Source organism: Bos indicus, chromosome 14, assembly GCF_029378745.1.
Source record: "Bos indicus isolate NIAB-ARS_2022 breed Sahiwal x Tharparkar chromosome 14, NIAB-ARS_B.indTharparkar_mat_pri_1.0, whole genome shotgun sequence".
NCBI lineage: Eukaryota > Metazoa > Chordata > Mammalia > Artiodactyla > Bovidae > Bos > Bos indicus.
In genome coordinates, this window is record NC_091773.1 from 70118540 (window position 1) to 70140449 (window position 21910).

The 21910-nt window shown below is 38.5% G+C and overlaps 1 protein-coding gene across 2 annotated transcripts in view; it reads left to right on the forward strand.

Annotated features, from left to right (window-relative positions):
- VIRMA (vir like m6A methyltransferase associated) overlaps positions 1-13680 on the forward strand; it is a 63401-nt gene extending 49721 nt beyond the window's left edge. Inside the window, exons 17-24 of one of the 2 annotated variants that reach the window (XM_019973766.2) lie at positions 3084-3216; positions 6284-6436; positions 6882-7042; positions 7889-7985; positions 9072-9238; positions 9691-10022; positions 12299-12442; positions 13340-13680. In XM_019973766.2, the coding sequence (XP_019829325.1) occupies positions 3084-3216; positions 6284-6436; positions 6882-7042; positions 7889-7985; positions 9072-9238; positions 9691-10022; positions 12299-12442; positions 13340-13494 (1342 nt within the window). In that variant the 3' untranslated portion in view covers positions 13495-13680. The remainder of the gene's footprint in view (positions 1-3083; positions 3217-6283; positions 6437-6881; positions 7043-7888; positions 7986-9071; positions 9239-9690; positions 10023-12298; positions 12443-13339) is intronic. The other variant, XM_019973767.2, reaches the window with a different exon arrangement.
- Positions 13681-21910: the final 8230 nt, after the last annotated feature.

Consider the following 21910-nt stretch of genomic DNA (forward strand, 5'->3'; position numbering starts at 1 on the left):
GTGGTATGCCTAACTTGTCTGAGAAATGGCCTGGAGACTGTGGTGGTTGCTCTTAAAGTGAGTAAGCACATTGGAAAATGACAGGGCCCCGGGTCAGAGAGGTAATGGGTAGCTGAGGGAAGGGGTCATCGGGGGCCTTTAGAGTTACTTACAAGGGCCACTGGGCTTCCCTGGTGACTCAGATGGTAAAGAATCCACCTGCGATGCCGGAGACCCAGGTTTGATCCCTGGGACAGGAAGATTCCCTAGAGAAGGAAATGGCTACCCACCCTAGTATTCTTGCCGGGGGAATACCATGGACAGAGGAACCTGGCAGGCTATGGGATCACAAAGAGTTGGACACATCCGAGCGATTAACGTACACACAGACACACGAGAGCCATTATGAGGTTTTGAGCAGAGGTATAGTGTGATCTGGCTTTTTCAATAAATAGCTGACTATATCCTCTAGTCCTGAGAAAGGCCTCACTTAAAAAAACTTTTTTTGAGATGATTTTAGACTTTCAGAAAAATTACAAAATAATAGTACAGAGCTCAGATATACCCTTCATCCAACTTACCCTTATCCCTGTCCTTACGTTGATGTCTTGAATAACCATTGAATATTTGTCAAAATTAAGAAACTAAACTTGACATAATACTGTTAACCAAAATACAGAACTTGCTTAGATTTTACCAGTTTTTCTAGTAATGTTCTAAGTACATCATATCAGGAAATATGCATTACTGGCGATAACTAACCTTGGTCACCAAACTGAGATGCTGTCTGCTAGGATTCTGCACAGCAAACTTACTAATTTTCTGTTTTTAAACTAAACATTTTGATAATATACTTCAAGACTGTAAATGTCCTGTTTCTACTTAAAATTTTCATCCAGTCATTTTATTATCCATCAGTGAATCTTGGCACATGTCAATTATTACTGTGGTGTTTTAATGTGTGTGTGTGTGTGTGTGCATGCACACTCAGTCATACCTGACTCTTTGCAACCCCATGGACTGAAGCCTGCCAGGCTCCTCTGTCCATGGATTTTTCCAGGAAAGAATACTGGAGTGGATTGCTATTTCCTTCTCCAGGGAACTTCCCGACCCAGGGATCAAGCTGGTGACTCCTGTGTCTCCTCCTTTGGCAGGCGGGTTCTTTACCAGCTGAGCCATCAGGGGAAGCCCATGGTGTTTTAAGAGTGATTTCCTATTTTTCTTATTCCTTTTTCACTTAATTATCCTCTGTAAGGATGAATTCATCACTTTTCCCCATTTATTTACTTACTTGGGTATTTATATCCATATAGACTTGTGGACATTAAGTTTTTTTGTTGTGTACTAATTGAACAGTATGTCGTTATTTATTTTGTTGTTCAACTTACATCACTAATTTTGGTTTTTCTCGTTGACTAGGGCTGGGAAATATATGTGTCCTAACTCATGCATTTACCAAAAAAATCTACACTTTTTTTCCCACCTATTTATTGTATGTATATATTTTAAAAGATGAGTCCATACAAGTATTTTGTTTCTAATACAGTGTCAGAGGGTGGATTCTAACTTTCCCCCTTTCTTTGTAACCTCATCCATGTTTTGTGATATACAGTTGTGTGGATTTTGACCGTTATGTATCTACTATCACATTTCCATGCAAAGCCATCACCCCAGCAGTCTAGTGTGCCACCCTTTTATAGACAACTTCACTACAAGTTGAGTGACAAAATACCAGATTTTAGTATTGCTAGTTTACTTTTTTAATTGTAGACATTCTAAAGGGTATGCAGTGGACCCCAGTTTTTGATAGGCCATCTAAATAAGGCTCATTCTCTTAAAGTTATAAGTAAAGGCTAGTAATTGGTATAATCCAATTTTTAACCTAAGCTTTTTCCATTGATTGTACTATTTCTATGTTTAATCTCATTCCTGTTTATTGTGCTTTGTCTGTTTCATTATTTTATAAAGTTCTCATGAGCACGAGTCTTATCTTTCTCCATTTTGTATTGCTTTATCCAAGTCTTGAAATTTTATTTTGATCAACTAAGAACTATATAAATGCATAATTTTAGCAGGATTATGTATTGTCATGGTTTTGGACATGTAGCATGATTATTTCTTATACTGAAACCTCTCTATAAGAGGATGGTAAATTGTGGGCCACAGGCCAAATCCAGCGTTTATTGGAACGTAGTCAATATTTATGTGTTGTCTACAGATGGTTTCCCACTACGTTAGCCATTGAGTAGCTGTGACTGAGACCACTATTCTGTATAGAGGGCAGATTGAGTTCTGTATAACCCTGTAAAGCCTAAAATAATTTATCGTTAGGCCCTTTACATAAAAAGTTTACTGATGCTTACTTGATACCTTTGATTTCTTTCTGTCAGATTACACTGTCATGAAGATAATCATTCTTTGTAGTTATTATATAAATTAGGCTTTCAAGCGGAGAAGGTGATGGCGCAAAAGTACCACTCCAGTACTTTTGCCTGGAGAATCCCAGGGACGGCGGAACCTGGTGGGCTGCCATCTATGGAGTCGCACAGAGTCGGACACGACTGAAGTGACTTAGCAGCAGCAGCAGCAGGCTTTCAAGACAGCTATAACTTCCTTATGTTAGAGAAATCCCCAGGTTATAAAAAAGTGTTCATAAAGGAACCTGTGAATTTATTTGCTAAGTTTTGTAGCTTTGTTATTTGGGGGAGTTTTTTTCTTTCTGTGTTTTTGACGTTTGTGTACATGCATGCCCGTTGTGTCCAGCTCTGTGTGACCACATGGACTGTAGCCTGTCAAGGCCTCTCCTCTTAACTCAGGGAGCAGACCTGGACCTCCTGCATTGCAGGCGGATTCCTTACCGCCAGAGCTATGAGAGACACCCTTATGAAGTCTATCTTCTTTAAAAGGAGGTATCAACTATAAAAAGAAATGCTTTGTTACATGGTTTGTATGACAGATAAACCAAAGTACGTTTTTACATTTCTTGAAATGTAACATTTTAATTTACTAAATTTTGTTTGTCTGAACTGAGATTGTTCATTTCTCATGCCAGACTTATACGCTCAAATTTTAAAACATTGCCTCTCTATTTTCTTTATTTACAGTTCTTTAAGGAAAAATAGTAATGCTCTGCATAGTTTACTGAAACGAGTGGTCAGCACATTTAGTAAAGACACAGGTGAACTTGCATCTTCATTTTTGGAATTTATGAGACAAATTCTTAATTCTGATACAATGGTAAGTGTATATATATGTATTTGGTATTTCTCATATTTACAAACTTAATGTATATGTTAAAAAAAATCACTTGGGTTCAAAAATATCTTGGAATGATGTTATTTGGAACTTGGAACTTACATTCTATTTTTTTCATATGTCCTCACCTCACTAAAAGTATGGGTTTTTGATTTATTAAAAAAATAGATTGTTAAGAGTAGAGTTTATTAGGTATCATTCTTAATTCTTTCAGCTGTTTGAAAATGTTTTCCTACTGCGTTGTGGCTTCCATGGTTTTTGACAATAAATCACTTGTTAATCTTTTATTAGTTGAGTCACTTCTCACTGTTTTCAAGATTCTTTGTTTTTGGCTCTTGATCATGTGTTAAGGGTGGATTAAGTTTGTTCTACTTGGAGTTTGTTGAGCCTCTTGAAAGTGTAAATTAATGTTTTTCATCAAATTTGTAAAGTTTTCAGTCACCGTTTCTTTAGATATTTATTCTGACTCTTTCTTCCTCTTCTGAGACCCTTTATTATGCCTGTGTTGGTACTCTTGATAGTATCTCCACAAGCATCTTTTGAGGCTGTGCACATGGTTCTTCATGTTTTCCTTTGTGTTCCTTAAAATGGATAATCTCAGTTGACTATGTTCAAGTTCACAGATTCTTTTTTTTTGCCAGCTCAAATCTGCTCTTGAGCCCCTCTAGTGAATTTTTTGTTTGGCTTATTGCCCTTTCCCACTCCAGAATTTATGTTCAGTTTTTGTATAACTCTTAGCTGTCTATTGATATTTTCTTGCAGAGTGTTGTATCAACTTTCTTTCCAGTTTTTCCTTCCAAGCATTTACTTCTTTGGTACATTCTGAATAGTTCTGTATGAGTTCATAACTTCCTAAAGCAGATAGCAGATCATATCACTCTACTCTCCAGTAACTTCTGGTGTCTATAGAATAAATTCCAGACTTTTTAGCATGGCATTCAAGACTATTCACTGTAGGGCAAAAAGCTACTTTTGCAACCACTTCTCCCTTACTGGGAGGCACCATCCGTAAATCTCCTTTACTTACGTGTATCTCCTTGGCCATGCCTCTGTTAGTTTGTTGTTTTCTCTCTGTCTCTCTTTCTGTCTGGTCAAACTGTAATCTATTTATAGTGCCTATTTTAACACACCCTAATTTGCGAAGCCTGTTAATATTACTTTTCTTTTTGTATACTTCACATCATATTACTGGATTTCTTTTTATAGATCATTTATATGCCTACTTAGCATTTCCTCTTCTACTACCTGAGTGTTAACGTCACTTAGGTCAGAGACCATGTCTTACTGGATTTTTCCTAGTGTAATTGCATAGTGTCTTCTATAGTTTAATAGCTAAAGCGTTTGACAAATGATTATGGAGATTTGAAGTGGTATCATATATTTCATAGAATTTTCATTTTCCTGAAATCACTTTGTAGATTAAAAAAAAGCTCCTTAGAAATTCTTTTTCTAAGTACTACTTTTCACAGTAATGTATGTGTATATATATAGAGAGAGCAATCTTCAAATTAAGCTAAATTTGACTCTAGATTTTCTAAGGCTGTTTTTAATAACAGGAATTTAAAACGTGTTTTATTTTGTTCAATTTCTGTTCATAATAATGAAGAAGCAAGGTAGGAGGGAGAGGTAAAATTTTGTATCCTTCCAAATATTTTATTTTTAAATTTTATTCCAAATATTTTAATTAATTCATAGTTTTTCTCTTTAAAAAATTGGTTATTCTGCTTTTCCTGACCTTGAAAAATAATAATCATTATAATGTTTCCCTGGTGGCTCAGACGGTAAAGAATCTGCCTGCAATATGGGAGACCTGGGTTCAAAGATGTCCTGGAGAAGGGAATGGCTACCCACTCCACCATTCTTGCCTGCAGAACTCCATGGACAGAGGAGCCTGGCAGGCTGTAGTCCATGGGGTCACAAAAGAGTTGGACATGACTGAGCAACCAACATTTAACATATAATACTTTTTGATTCAGCTGTACTGAACTTCCCACCTGTTTAAAGTGGTATGAATAACTGAGAAAAGTCAGAGAGATACCTTGATAATTTGTGATCTCATTAATATACTTCTTTCTATGAAATATATTTAGTCTGTTAATTCATACATCAAAAAAAAAAATAAAGCATAAGGTAGACCATCATCAACATATCCTTTATCACCACTTCCAAACAGAGCAGGTAAAACCCTTGTAGACATATGGTTTATTGAATTTCTCATTAAAATTGCATGTCCTGTTCCTTAATGTCATGTAAATGACTCCTTAGTCTAGTGTTTACTGAAAGGAGCAAGTGTGCTCTAGGCACAGTATCAGTTTGAGTGGAAATTTGTGCAGAATAATTTTCATTTAGTTTTCACTGAAATGTGTCCAGTTAAAGGAAAAATGGTAGGAGCTACAAACGAATTTTAATGTTACTGTTAACTTAAAAATACTAAGTCCTGCATCAGAATTGGTGGGACCGATATTTATGTTGAGATGTTTAAAACAGGGCTGTGTTAAATTTGAAACTACTTAAGTTTTCTTTCATATGTGACAATGGATGGATTTATCATCATGAACTGAGATTTGCTTTGTGTGGTGAATTTTTTTCACCATTCCCACATTCACTTTATTGTGTGGCATATTTTTTAAAGCAGAAAATAATAACTTTATGACATCTGTAGACAACACATAGTCTTAAATATATGGTTCCTGTTTTCTTTAGTTGTTTGCCTTGTCTCCAGAAAAGGAAGTTCAGCATTTTTAGCTGTTATAGCAGCATTTTTATTAATTTGAGTATCAATTAGTATATTCTGTTTCCTGCAAGTGCCAGTGTGTTTGTCATTGGATATTTTTGTTGAGAAATGTGTTTACCTGTTTATTTTGTGAGTTGTAAAGAAAAACTTGTTTCAGCTTTGAGCTGACTAATTCTTAAAACCAGCCGTTTGTACTGATGTAAAAACCAAAACACTGAGGGGAAGATTGCCGCAATCTTAAATATCTGAGAGATTTTGGAAGCATTTTTGCAAATTTCTCTGCTCTCAAATTTAACTTGTGTGTGACATTTACAGGGATGTTGTGGAGACGATAGTGGTCTCATGGAAGTAGAGGGAGCTCATTCAGCACGGACGATGAGTATTAATGCTGCAGAGTTAAAACAGCTTCTACAAAGCAAAGAAGAAAGTCCAGAAAATTTGTTCCTTGAACTAGAGAAGCTTGTTTTGGTAAAAAAAAGAAAAACAAAAAAACCAGAAACAAAAACAGCTCCTTCCTAAGACATACTTTCTTCTCAATTTGACTAGTACAAGTTTTCCTAGTGACTTTTAAAAATAGTGACCTCTCAGTTGGGTATTTATGCTCTGAATTAATGATTTGGAGTGAAGTCCTCCATACTATTATGAATTTTAAGGAGTACATGAAGGCAGTACTTTTTGAATGATCTAGTGTTTGAATGCAGAGTGCCCCCTGATACCGTTACTTAGAAATAAAATGGCAAGTGTTTTTGGCGTTTGTTTTACTTTAATATGTATAATAGTGCTAATTTCTTGATGGTGTTCCAAATTTCTTAGTAATGGAATACCACCTTTTCTACTAAAGAGTCAGTAGATTATGGGCATACATGTTCAAGTTTTACCTGCATTTTCTTATTCTGCTTTTGTTTGTATCTAGGAGCATTCAAAAGATGATGACAGTCTGGATTCTCTGTTGGACAGTGTGGTTGGACTTAAGCAGATGCTAGAGTCATCAGGTGATCCTCTACCTCTTGGTGACCAGGATGTGGAACCAGTACTTTCAGCTCCAGAATCTCTCCAGAATCTGTTTAACAACAGGTAAAACAAGCAGTGTTTTGTGGTTGAGTAGATAGTGGGAAACATGCAAATGGCTGGGATCTAGAAGAGGCCAGCAAATTATTTTCTGTAAGGGCTTCCCAAGTGGCACAGTGGTAAAGAATCTGCCTGCCAGTGCAGGAGATGCTAGAGACAGAGTTTGACCCCTGGGTCAGGAAGATTTCCCTAGAGTAGGAAATGGCAACCCACTCCAGTATTCTTGCCTGGAAAATACCATGGACAGAGGAGCCTGCACAGCGCAGCACACACGTGAGGGCTAGGCAAGAAAAATCTAGACTTTGCAGGCCACACTCAGTCTCTGCTGCACACACTTCTATAGCTTTTTGCTTGTTTCTTTTGGTTTTCTTTAAAAAGCTTTAAAAATGTGGAACCCATTCCTAGGTTGCAGGCTATTCAAAAGCAAGTTGGCCAAATAGAGTCATAGTTTACTGATCCCTGGTCTAGAGGCTATGCCTCTTGATCTTTGGAGCACTGTCCTTCTAGAGATAATGAGTGTTTAATGTGGTGAAATTATTCTCTAAATTTAGAAAAATTGCACATTGGTATACTGTTATAAATTTGGCTTTTTGGAAAGAAAGCTAGGTCTCTGTTTTATTTTATTGAAAAATCAAAATTTGTTACAAAAGGATTAATTTCCAAGTTGCTAGTTTTTAAGGATACTTAATTCTTAAGTAGTTTTTTGAAGGAGTCTTTTTAGAAGTGCTAATTTTGCTAATATTTTAGAGGGTAATATTTTTAATTCTGTTGTTCACAGGTTTTACTTAGAAGTTAAGCCAAAATACTTGATTTTGGAATTCTGCTTTTTAAGAAATACTTTTTCTATTCTAGAACTGCATATGTGCTAGCTGATGTCATGGATGATCAGTTGAAATCTATGTGGTTCACTCCATTTCAGGCTGAGGAGATTGATACAGATCTGGATTTGGTATAATTTTATTACTAAATATTTAGGGAAAAATTGTTGATTTTTTTTTGTTTCTTTGCATGTTGTTAGCACTAAAATAGATGACATTTTATGGCTGTCAAAAGTCTGTCTTAGGATTATACTGCACTATTTTTATGTCAGATGCCCACTTAATGGTGTCCAGGACTATTTTTTTTTATGCTACTGATTTTGCCTCTTTCTAATTAATGGTCTGTATATTTGAGAATGAGGGGAAAATCATGTTTTTGCATAAGTACTCTGAAGCACTTTGGTTTCTTATATTTGTAGGATAGAGAATAGTATCTGACAAAATTATAATTGATTTCTGTATTGGGGTTTAAGGAGAATAGGTTGTGGTATCTGCTCTTAATTTGGGGAAATGTAAAAAGACATTTGCTAAAGGAATATAGTGCGAACAGGAATTGACATTCATTAACTTAATACTGTATAGATAAAAGTATAAATAAAGATTTTAAAGGAGTCTGTTTTATGCTTCTCATAGATGTATTAGGGAGGATGATGGCAGCCACAACTTTGGTCTTTTAGGTTTAATTAATGTGGATAAAACCTAAGTTAAACATAATTTTCATTCTCTGAAAGTTGACTTCGGTTGGAACCTCATTAAATTCATTAAACTTGGGGATCTGTGGTACAGAATTCTTTTATAACATAGTGATGTACAAGGCTTGTGGAGTGTGTTATTTCAGATTCTTTTGGAAAGTTCTGGAGATACTCCATTGTTAATTTATATAGAGAAACCCTGAGTTCTTTGTCAGGCAGCAAAGATCTCAGACTAATAGTCCTCCTTTGAGTAAGAATGCTAACTTCCCACCCCCAACCCCTGAAATAAAAGCAGCTGAATTCCTAAGACTTTCTTTTTTTTAAACTACCAATGATGTTGCTTTTTGAAAAGATGAAGGAAAGAGGCTGACCTGTAATTTCTTATGAGAATCAAATATAGTTTATAGGAAATTGGAATTGCTATATTCAAATGTTACATTAATAGTTACATTTAAAGTATAATGCTGCATGAATATGCTGCATTTAAGGTCTGTTTTTCATTTTGTTTCGTTTTTATGACTGCAGGTAAAGGTTGACTTAATTGAGCTCTCTGAAAAATGTTGTAGTGACTTTGACTTACACTCAGAATTAGAGCGCTCGTTTCTGTCAGAGCCGTCATCTCCTGGAAGAACCAAGACGACTAAAGGATTCAAACTTGGGAAGCACAAGCACGAGACCTTTATAACTTCAAGGTAAAATATACTTTGCTGAAGATCTTGATTGGAATCAAGTAAGGTTATTTATTTTAGTGTAATTTAAAACACGTGACTATTAAAGGGAAAAGGACACTGATGTAATATTTGAGTCATAAATATCATCTTGAATTTTTTTAAAAGATAATAATTTGGCCAGGACATACCTGATCCATTTGTTATATTATTAGACTTTATGAGAGTTTAGAAGATTTGAAAAAGAGTGAACTGGGTTATTTCTTAAAAGTTGTAGTCATATCAGTAAAATGTTGAGTACCATTCTTCACTTGTTTTCTTGTTTCCCTGGAAGGTAGCAGGGATATTTGCAAATTTAACATGATTAGGATAAGAAATAATTGATAGTGCAGTTTTCAGTATTGCAAAGATTGACTTATGTTTTCGCTGGAAATGTGTAAAAGAGAGGTGTTCATGGAATGCTTTTGTTTTAATAGTGGAAAATCTGAATACATTGAACCTGCCAAGCGAGCTCATGTTGTGCCACCACCAAGAGGAAGGGGCAGGGGAGGCTTTGGACAGGGTATACGACCCCATGATATTTTTCGTCAGAGGAAACAGAACACAAGCAGACCACCATCTATGCATGTGGATGACTTTGTTGCAGCTGAAAGTAAAGAAGTGGTCCCTCAAGATGGGATACCACCACCAAAACGGCCACTCAAAGTGTCGCAGAAGATCTCCTCTCGTGGTGGATTTTCAGGCAATCGGGGAGGACGGGGTGCTTTTCACAGTCAGAATAGGTTTTTCACACCACCTGCTTCAAAAGGTAACTACTTTTTTTTAAACTTTGAATTTTTATTTTGTACTGGAGTGTAGCCGTTTAACCATGTTTTGGTAGTTTCAGGTGAATAGCAAAGGGACTCAGCCACATATATACATATGTCCATCCTCCCCCAAACCCCTCTCCCATCCAGGCGGGCACGTGGAGCAGAGTTCCATGTGCTGTATAGTAAGTCTTTGTTGGTTATCCATTTTCAATACAACAGTGTGTCCATGACCTTCCCAGAGTTCCTAACTGTCCCTCCCCCGCAACCTTAAGTTGTTTTTCTGAGTCTGAGTCTCCTGTTTTGTAAGTGAGTTCATTTGTATCATTTCTTGTTAGATTCCCCATATAAGGGGATATAATATTTCTTCTCCTCTGTCTGACTCACTTCACTCAGTATGACACTCTAATTCCATCCATGTTGCTGCAGGTGGCATTATCTTACTCCTTTTAATGGCAGTAATATTCCATTGTGTGTATATGTGTGTATATGTATGTGTGTGTGTATATATATGTATACACACACACACCATGTATATATGTATGTATGTATGTGTATGTGTATGGGCTTCCCAGGTGGCGCTAGTGGTAAAGACCTGCCTGCCAATGCAGAAGATACAGGAGACACAGATTCAATCCCTGGGTCAGAAAGGTCTCTTGGAGTAAGAAACGGCAACCCACTCCAGTATTCTTGCCTGGAAAATTCCATGGACAGAGAAGCCTGGAGGGCTGTAGTCCATAGGGTTGCAGAGAATCGGACGCGACTTAGCACGCACACACACACGTATACACATACGTACCGCATCTTTATCCAGTCCTCTGTTGATGGACAATTAGGTTGCTTCCATGTCTTAACTATTGTAAACAGTGCTGCAGTGAACATTGGGGTGCACGTGTCCTTTCAGATCATGTTTTTCTCCAGATATATGCCCAGGAATGGCATTGCAGAGTCATATGGTAGCTCTTTTTCAATTTTTTAAGGAACCTCCATGCTGTTCTCCATAGTGGCTGTACCAGTTTACATTCCCGCCAGCTGTGTAGGGGGTTCCCTTCTCTCCACACCCTCTCCAGCATTTGTTGTTTGTGGATTTTTTGATGACAGCCATTCTGACTGGTATGAGGTGATACCTCACTGTAGTTTTGATTTCCATTTCTCTAGTAACTAGTGACGCTGAACATCTTTCTCCATGCCTGTCAGACATCTGTATGTCCACTTTGGAGAAATGTCTCTCCAGGTCTTCTGCCCATTTTTTTGAGTGGATTGTTTGTTTTGATGCTCTTAAGTGTCATAAGCTGTTTGTAAATTTTGGAGACTAAGGTAAAGGTAACTATTTAATATATGTTTTCTAATGAGTTCTACCAGTATTAGACTGTTGAATAGAAGTGATTCAAATAAAGTATTTTTTTGTTGCTATAATTAAGCTAGATCTAGACCAATGGTACCATTTGCAAAGTACTTTATTGGATGGGAAAAAATCTTTTTTTAAAAATTAATTTATTTTTTAATTAAAGGATAATTACTTTACAGAATTTTGTTGTTTTCTGTGAAAAAATCTTCAAGTTAACTTTTGATTAACTACATAATTACTGTTGAGCTTAAAAAAAGTCTTGCCTAACTTTTTTCCTATTTGCATTGAAAATTGTGTGTATCCTTTCTGAATAATATCCATACATTATTTTCACAGTTGTCCTTACCAACAGTTCCCTTAAGATTGTTCTGTGTAGTTCATCATCGATTCTTTTATCTGCGTGCTTCCTAATGTTATATTTAATCTATTTTCAATGTTTCAAGATTTTAGAACCTGAATTTCTACAGTATAAACTTACAGAAATTATATTCTACTAGTGGATGATGACAGGTTTTCATGCTTTTGAGTTGAGAGGATGAGAGCCAAAGATAATAGATATTTACAGTAATAGTGAACACATAGCTGTGTTAGGAACTATTTTAAACACTTGACATATAATACTCTCATCAGCCTCATGAGGTAGATTCTTTTAGTACCCTCAGTTAACAGAAGGGAAAACTTGTCAGTTAGCTGACCAGGACACATAAAATATAACAGGCAGAACTAGTATTTGAACCCTGGCAGTCTGGTTCCAGAGCCTCTGCTCCTGACTGTATATAATGCTGCCACTCTTACCTGTATTTCATGTACAAAATTCCATATTTGCTCTTCCATTGCTTTTGAAAATTTAAGAAAAACATGTCATATCTTCCTTAATCCAGTTGAAGAGTTGTGGTAAAAGTACATTTTGATTGTGTTGTCTATGTTTAGGAAACTACAGTCGTCGGGAGGGAACAAGAGGCTCCAGTTGGAGTGCTCAGAATACTCCTCGAGGAACTTACAATGAAAGTCGTGGAGGCCAGAGCAATTTTAACAGGGGTCCTCTTCCACCATTACGACCACTTAGTTCCACAGGTACACGCTCTTCCTTCTTGCTGTTGCTGAGGAGGAGGGAGGCGAATCATCCTTTCCAGATTGTTGAATGTCATATATTCTCATTCTGGGAGAGAATATTTTAGAATGTAGGCATATAATTCTGAAGTCTGTGTAATTTTATGTCTGTGAGTGAGTGCCCAGTGTACATATTCTGTATAAATTCTCAAAATTTTAGATTCTGAACTGTGTGTATAATCTGAGTGGTTTCATGTTGACTAAACTGAGATATCTTCATGGAGTATACAGTTTGATTCTTCAACAACGCAGGTTTGAACTGCAAGGGTTGTCCATTTTTATAGGCAGATTTTTTTTTAACAGTAAATATGGTTCATGGTTTGAAATAAGGATGCAGAGGAACCTCTGGATATGAGGGCTAACGTAAATTATATTGGATTAACCCTCGAGTTGTTCAAGGGTCAATTATTTTCTTTTCTGTTACAGGATGATCTTATGTATGTAATATATAACCTTTTGTTCCCCTCTAAAACATTCCTATATCAAGTCTGAAATTCTCTGGTCAGATATAGCTTTTGGTTTCAAATGCACTTTTTTTTTTTCGGACCACACCATAAGGCATGGGAGATCTTAATTTCCCCTATCTGTGCCCTTGCAGTGGAAGCGCAGATTGTTAACCACTGGACTGCCAGGGAAGTCCCAAATACACATTTTTAAAATAATAGCTTTATTTGAGATGTAATTCTTGGTTTAGACAATTTAACGATTTAAAGTGGTCTTCAACACAGTCACAGAACTTGCACTTGAATATTAAAAGGAGCAAGCAGTAGTCTTGGTTTGAGTGTGGTGTCCCAGCTTTGTATTTATATAATGGGAAAGGGAAAGATGTTGCAACTGAAAATCATATTCTTTCTTTTACAGGCTACCGCCCAAGCCCTCGTGACCGTGCTTCCAGAGGTCGTGGGGGGCTTGGGCCTTCCTGGGCAAGTGCAAATAGCGGCAGTGGAGGCTCGAGAGGAAAGTTTGTTAGTGGAGGCAGCGGTAGAGGTCGCCACGTACGGTCCTTTACACGATAAATATTCTTGGGAACATCCTAAGTGCATATGAACATTTCACGAGGACAGTAAAAACAAGACATTGGAGGACCAATTTAGGCTTAGCAGTTACCTGGATACATCTGAGAGAATATTTTTATCTGAAGAAAGCAAATTTTGTTTGATACCTAACACAAGATTTCAATAAAAATGGAAACTTTGTATGTATGTTTGTATATATTTTGTTCTCTTCTTAAATGGCTGTTTAGGAAATTTCCTAGGTTAAAAATGAACAGTGAAATGACGGTTTTGTTTTAGTGTGTATCTCGCCTATACCACAGACGTCCTCGATACTTTCTTAGCTTACGGTACCCTTTACTGTTTCAGTTGTATTACAGTATACCTCGGCCAAAAGAAGTGTCTAATAATTCCATTTATTAGGCTATTAGGTCCAAACAATAAGAATTTGTGTCCTGACCACAAGTAATTGTGGTTGCTACACAATTTCTCAAACCTTAGAATCAGCTTAAACACTGCCAATATTCTGTTCCACTGTGCTTTTTGTATAGTACTTACCTCAACTGCAGAAAGTCCAGTTTTGCAAAGACATACTGTCATGGAAAGGATGCGGTCTAATGTTGAAGATGTAAACTACCTCGAGCTAGCATTTTGTGTCGTGTGCAACAGCTGTGTTCTACGCAGAAATTTAAAATGTCCTGTGGCACACCTATTAATTTCCTAGGGTAACCGAGTGCACAGTTTTGGAAACCTTTTGGCTGTACAAAAAGAAACATGACATTCTCCTTTATGCTAGGTAAAAATGGTATGTGCTTTGTGTTTTAGCTTTATACCTACTTATACTATTTTATTATGCAGTTTTTTAGAACCTAAAATAAGGCACATCCTAATACTGTTATTTTGGGAATCAGACATCTAATAAAATCTGTACTTTATATATACAGAAATAAAATTTACACTTTGAGAAAATAGTCATATTTTTCCCAAGAGATAACATACTGAGTTTATATAATCTGGCATAAAATATAGAGTTCTCATAAACAAGGAGTGTATGAGTCTCATTCCATCCCTTTATCACACTGTTTCGTCAAAACTGTTTGTGAGTGAATAGAAAATTTGCTTGCTAGGAAAACCCTGGAGTAAAGCTCAATTCTAAAGATATTTAAATGAAAGATAATGGAAATCTTTTCATAACTAGTGGCCTCAAAAACCCAAGATAACCTAAACCCCTTTTAATCCTGAAACTAATAAACTCATCTTCTCTAAATACACATTTTTCACATTGGATAGAAATTGAAGTTTGTCCCTAATGTCTGACACAAATATATGTAAAAATAATTGTTTAAATAGTTGTATTTCTTGGACTCCCTGGTGGTCCAGTGGTTAAGAATCCGCTGGCCAATGTAAGGGACATGAGTTAAGTCCTTGCCCCAGGGCAACTAAGCTCATATTCCACAACCACTGAAACCCTTATGCTCTCGAGCCCATGCTCTGCAACAGAGAGGCCAACACAGTGAGAAGCCTGCGCTCTGCAGCTAGAGAGGAGCCCTCGATGGCCACAACTAGAGAAAGCCTGTGTGCATCAGTGAACTCCCAGTGCAGCCAAAAAAAAAAAAGTGAGCCAGATAGGTGCTGGGCGATGGTTCTTGTCGTATACATTTAGATGTGTGTGTAGGACCTCATAGCTTCAAAAATGAACGTCAGATTTATGTGTACTTTGGTAGAATAGTTTTATATGTTATTTGTATAACCTTTTTACATAAGAGATTTTAGAAGAAGTTTTAGTGTTTAGAAATTAATGAAAAACTTGAAATACCTTTGAGGATAAGATACTCTATTAGTAACACAAGGAGTTGACAGAATGATTTATACTTGTTTTGTAAGAAGAAGAAAAAAATGCTCCGAAATATTGCTATGCTTTATTTAGAAGCGGTGTTGCTGGTAGTAATCAGGGTGTGTGAAGCAGCACTAGGTCCAGTTTAGTTTTATTGCTTAGTGTAAAAAAATGGCAAAAACATCGAGATTGAGAACGTAGGAACAAGAGTATGTTTTCTAAGTGTCTGCTGTGTTCCATGTTCCCTAGTACAGTCTAGGGAATATAAGGACGAATAAAATGCAGTTTCTAACCCCCAAAAGTTCATAATCTAGTAGAAAATCACCTAAGCAAGTTTGTGTGTGTGTAGTTTTTTGTCGTCTTCTAAAAAGTAAGTAGGTGAGTGTATGAACATGGAACAACTTGGAATTCTTGAATAATCCAGCTAATACATTTCAAACTGATTTTATTATTGAGTTTTTGAAGTAAGTATATGTTTAAAATAGCCAAAGGAACAAAAGAAAAGACTTGATATTAACAGTTATACTTGTTAGACCATACATAACATCTTTGGAATTGTTTGTATAAAGACTAGTTAGGATGGAAAAGTTAGATGCATGTGATCTTTATTTTTAAATTAAAAGGACAGATTGGGAAGTAATGAACAAGACCTTACAAACATCCTGTAAATTCATGAGCTAGAGAAAAGGATGCAAACTCTTTAAGTATTAGCAGTGGCCTTGAAAGTAACAGAAATGAGAGAAGAGGACCAGGTGAAGAAGAGAGAACTGGGGAAGCGTTGGCAGTTGACACTTTGGCCTTGGCACAAGGGAGAAAGCCAGGAGACTTAGTTGGAGGTGGTGGCCCTGGAGAGGGCCTGCTGCATTAAACTACTCTTCAGCTTCACCTGGTTGCTACCTTGGAAAACTGACAGATCCAAAGATGATGCATCTTCTAAAAAAATTTCTTTAATGTTCTGTTTTAAAATTAAAAAAATACTAATTGTGTTTTAAAAAAACAAAAAAAAATTTGTGTTTTAAAAAAACAAATTTTTTAAAAAAAAATTTGCCATCTTAACCACATTTTAGTGTAGAGTTAAGTGTGTGTGCTCAGTCATGTCTGACTCTTTGCAACCCTATAGACTGTAGCCTGCCAGGCTCCTCTGTCCATGGAATTTTCCAGGCAAGAATACTGGAGTGGGTTGCCATTTCCTTCTCCAGAGGATCTTCCCGACCCAGGGATGGAACCTGCATCTCTTGTGTCTGCTGCATTGGCAGGCGGATTCTTTACCACTAGCGCCACCGGGGAAGCCCAGGACCTTTTTTTCATTTTGCTCATGTGAAATCCATTAAACAACAGCTTCCGAATCCCTTCTTCCTCCAGCCCCTGGCACCCACCATTTTTCTCTTTTGTCTCTGAATTTAACTATGTAACTCATAAGTGGCATTTGTCTTTTTTATTTAGCATGATGTCCACAATGTTCATCCATTGTGTAATACATGTCAAAATTTCCTTCTGTATAAGGCTGAACAATATTCCATTGTATGTATATGCCACATTTTGTTTATTCATCTGTCAATAAGACATTAGAGTTGCTTCCACTTGGCTATTATGAATAATGCTGCTGCTATGAATGTGGGTATACAAATACCTGCTCAAGATCTTACTTTGAATTCTTGAGTGTATACACAGAAGCGGGACTGCTGGGTCATATAGTAGTTCTTTTTATAAGTTTTTTAGGGCTTTCCATACTGTTTTCCATAGTGCCTGTACCATTTTGCATTTCTACCAACACGAAGATTGTAGTTTGTCCACGTTACTCACCAAGACTTTAAATTCAAAAGACCCATTCATTATCTAGTTTTGCCAACATGGGGACACCCTCCTTGACAAATGCATGAAATCCTTCCATTCATTGTAACACTTTGTGCTGAAAACATGTGTTCCCAAGTTTCAGTTGTGAGACCCCTGTTCTCAGCCCTAATTCCTGAACCTCATCTACATTCCCCATTGGCTGGGGGCGGATAATCCAATTACAGCTCAGGACTAGGGTGGGCATGCCCACAAAATGGTGCAGCTCCCGGGACCTCTGGGCTGGAAGACTTCAGGACAAGGACCCTAGATGGACACTGCTGCCTTAGGATGACTTCTTGCCTTCTCACCGCACCCCCTCCCCCACCCCATGCCGGTCCTCTTCGCTGGACTTTCCGTCACCCTCGGGTTCCCTGGAGCCTCCAGACTCCACGAGGTCTCTGCTCACACTTATGTAACACACTCACCCACCGTCTTCGCGCTGCTGATTCATGCACACAACTACTGCTTTTCAACACACCAACGTGTCACACAACATCATAAGCCTAAAGATCTTGATTTGAGGACAGTCCCAAGGCCACGATTTGCCAGGCTCTGCGCTGCCCTTGCGGAGAAGGCAATGGCACCCCACTTCAGAACTCTTGCCTGGAAAATCCCATGGATGGAGGAGCCTGGAAGCCTGCAGTCCATGGGGTCGCTGAGGGTCGAACATGACTGAGCGACTTCACTTTCGCTTTTCACTTTCATGCATTGGAGAAGGAAATGGCAACCCACTCCAGTGTTCTTGCCTGGAGAATCCCAGGGATGGGGAAGCCTGGTGGGCGGCCATCTATGGGGTCACACAGAGTCGGATACGACTGAAGCGACTTAGCAATAGCGCTGCCCTTGCGGAGAAGGCAATGGCACCCCACTCCAGTACTCTTGCCTGGAAAATCCCATGGATGGAGGACCCTGGTGGGCTCCAATGGGGTCACGAAGAGTTGGACATGACTGAGCGACTTCACTTTCATTTTTCACTTTCATGCATTGGAGGAAATGGCAACCCACTCCAGTGTTCTTGCCTGGAGAATCTCAGGGACGGGGAGCCTGGTGGGCTGCCGTCTATGGGGCCGCACAGAGTCGGACACGACGGAAGCGACTTAGCAGCAGCAGTGCTGCCCTTGAGACTGGCGGAGCTTGGCCGCTGTGCTGAGTCGGGCAGGCGCCCTGCCTTCAGTCGGGTGCGCTTGGCTGGAGGACGGTGCGCCCGGCTCCCCAGCAGGACGCCCATCTCGGCTTGGAGACTCATGATAGCAGCGGGGTTCGGGAATGTTCTCTCCCGACACGAGTCCTGACGAGCCACACCTGCAGGTCTCCCCCACTGACCAGCCGTCTAGTACAGAGCCGGGCGCACGGATCTTGGTCTGGAGCGTGATGGCCGCTCCTTCTCGCCTACGTTGACAGGCTAAGTCACTGTCCTTCGCATGGGAACCACCGCAGCCTCGCTGTATTCTCGAGGCTTCCAGTCCGGGAAACTGTGGAGAGCTCCGGGGGCCGGAGGTGGACTCTAGGGCAGGCGGTACAGGCCTGTGGCCAGAGAGCAAGACTTTCTTTTCATTTAATAATAACTTTCTTTTCGTTTAATAATATCTATCTTAATGGATGTGCTGGTGACTCTTAAAGAGAAAGCCAAAAATCTAGATTATTGATGTGTGATCAGTTTTCAAGTATGGCAATTCAAATTAAATAATTTAAAACATTATTTGAGCCTAACTAATGTCATGGGAAATGGATGGGGAAACAGTGTCAGACTTTATTTTTTTGGGCTCCAAAATCACTGCAGATGGTGACCGCAGCCATGAAATTAAAAGACACTTACTCCTTGGAAGGAAAGTTATGACCAACCTAGATAGCATATACAAAAGCAGAGACATTACTTTGCTAACAAAGGTCTGTCTAGTCAAGGCTATGGTTTTTCCAGTTGTCATGTATGGATGTGAAAGTTGGACTGTGAAGAAAGCTGAGCGCTGAAGAATTGATGCTTTTGAACTGTGGTGTTGGGAAGACTCTTGAGACTCCCTTGGACTACAAGGAGATCCAACCAGTCCATTCTAAAGGAGATCAGTCCTGGGTGTTCTTTGGAAGGACTGATGCTAAAGCTGAAACTCCAATACTTTGGCCACCTCATGTGAAGAGTTGACTCATTGCAAAGACTCTGATGCTGGGAGGGATTGGGGGCAGGAGGAGAAGGGGATGACAGAGGATGAGATGGCTGGATGGCATCACCGACTCAATGGACATGAGTTTGGGTAAACTCCTGGAGTTGGTGATGGACAGGGAGGCCTGGCGTGCTGCAATTCATGAGGTCACAAAGAGTCGGACACAACTGAGCAACCGAACTGAACTGAACTGAATGTGCAGGACAGGATGCTGTGAAGAAGTACTTTGGAGTTAAATTTCTCTGCTCTGCCTACGTCACTGGATTTTGGAAGTTAAGGTACACATCTGACTTTTTTAAAAAGTCAGGACTTGGTGCTTTCACTGCTGTAGCCCAGGTTCAATCTTTGGTCAGGGAATGAAGGTCCTGCACATGGCATAGCAAAAAATAAATAGAAACAAACAAACAAACAAAAAAACCAAGAATATATAATAAATACACTAGCCAGAATAGGGTCATTACAAAATAACACTTTGAGGATACCTCAGTGTGGGGAGCGAGCTCCGCCCGTGGCAAAGGTCATGAGGAAGGAGGCTTGACATACGCAAAGGCGGGATCAAGCCTCAGGAGTCTCCCTGGAAATTCTCGAGCAATCTACCCCCAAAACCAGAGTCTGCCTACTTTCTGCTTTGTGCTTTCACCTACACCTCTGACTTTACGGGGGGCTGTCCCCCACTACCTCTCTGAAAAAAGAGTTAGCTTACAGCTGCAGTTAATAATTCCTGGGTGTGACAGTGTTTCAATCTACAAACTCCCTTGGAAGTCCTCTAGCCTGCCTGAATAGGTTTTTCCGGCCACATGTGATTGCTCAGAGCCTCCAAACTGTGAGAGGCATGAGATGTTCTAAACTGTCTAAATACAGATTCCTTTGAGCAGTTAAAAGATTGATTAGAAATTGTATTGGTGAAGGGATTCTCACTTGTTGGGCCAATGTTTGCTGCTAAGTCTCCATATCCCTTACCTGCTGTGTCCCTGGCAGTGTATTGATTAATATAATTGGTGTAAATAGTAGCTTTAATGTTTGTAACCTGGGACCCTTGAATTAATTCTTTTTCTTGTTATAGCCCACCACACCTTTGCTCTGTAGGAATGCAACTTTATCTAATGCTTTTTGGAGGCTGGCGCCTGACTTTAGAATAATCACCTTTAGAGGAAAAGGCCTCCGGGCCAGAAGATGATGCAAATCACCTAAACTTTTGCATATGATAAGTTTGCAGGAAGAAAGCCTGGCTTGCTGCATGACTCTACCCCTTCCCCCATTATCCTCTATGCATAACTTAAGGTATAAAAACTACTTTGGAAAATAAAGTGCGGGCCTTGTTCACCGAAACTTGGTCTCACCATGTCGTTCTTTCTCTTACCTTCTGGCTGAATTATTCAGCCTCTTTTCTCCACTGAATTTCTTCACTGAGCTATCCTTATTCTATTACTCTTTATATCCTTAATTAACGTTTAATTAAGCAGTTGTTTCCTGATCCTCGCCGACGCCGTCCCCGCTTCGAATTCCCTGGATCCACCGGGGCTGGTCCCCGGCACCTCAGTTCAGTTCAGTTCAGTCTCTCAGAAGTGTCTGACTCTGCTAGACTAATTTAGGGTCCTCTGGATTCATTGTTTACTTTAAATAAGAAATCAGAAGGAATTCATTTGTAAGCCAAAGTCATCTATAGCAAATATCATCCCAAAACTGCTCCATATGTGTGTGGAATTTTAAAAAGCTGCTTCTCTCCCAAACTCATTTTAATGAAAAGACATAAAAAATTGGAAATGTAAAAGGGTAGGCACTAGTCCTGACTTTCCTGTTCATTAACTTGCTATGTGATATGAACAAATTATCAGTGGGGCCTCTATTTTGTTCCATACTCTTAAGTATAAAATGGGATTCATGTGATAAACCATAATGGAAAAGAATATGAAAAAGAATGTATATTTGTCATATAGGTGAGTCACTTTTATGTACAGCAGTAATTAACAGAACATTGTAATTCAACCATACTTCAGTAAAAAAATAAAAAAGTAAAGTACAATTCAGAATGTGTATACTGGAGAGGATGAATCAGAAGAGATGTTATTATACACATTTATTGTACAACTGAAGTACAAAGTAGCAGTCCAAAATTGAGGAAATGTAGTGACTAAGAGACAAGTAGAATAAACACAACTGAAAAAGGAAGGGTATGCCATGAAAAGGAGGTATTCAAATTATTTTCCCCCCTCTCCATTCCCCCTCGTAGAAATGTTCAGCTGTGATGCTGGTGTTGGCTCATCAATTAGCCAATATTATCAAAACTCTAAAGTTATTTAAAAATTAGAAGTTATTTTTTACTTTTACTTTTTTTTTTATTACTTTTACTTTCAATAGTTCTAAGTTAACTGAACCTGAGGACACAGTATAATGTCCTTATAAAAAGTATTTGTGATAACATTTTAATATTTAATTAATGATTAAAGAAGGAAAGGAACTAAAATTTACCACCTTTCTGCTCCAAAGATATCTGTATCCATAGAATTGCCTGGATGAAGAGTTTTAATTTATTTTTCTTTTTGGGGGGCCACACCTCACAGCTTGTGGTATCTTAGTTCCTTGACCAGGGATTGAACCCTGGCCATGGCAGTGAAAA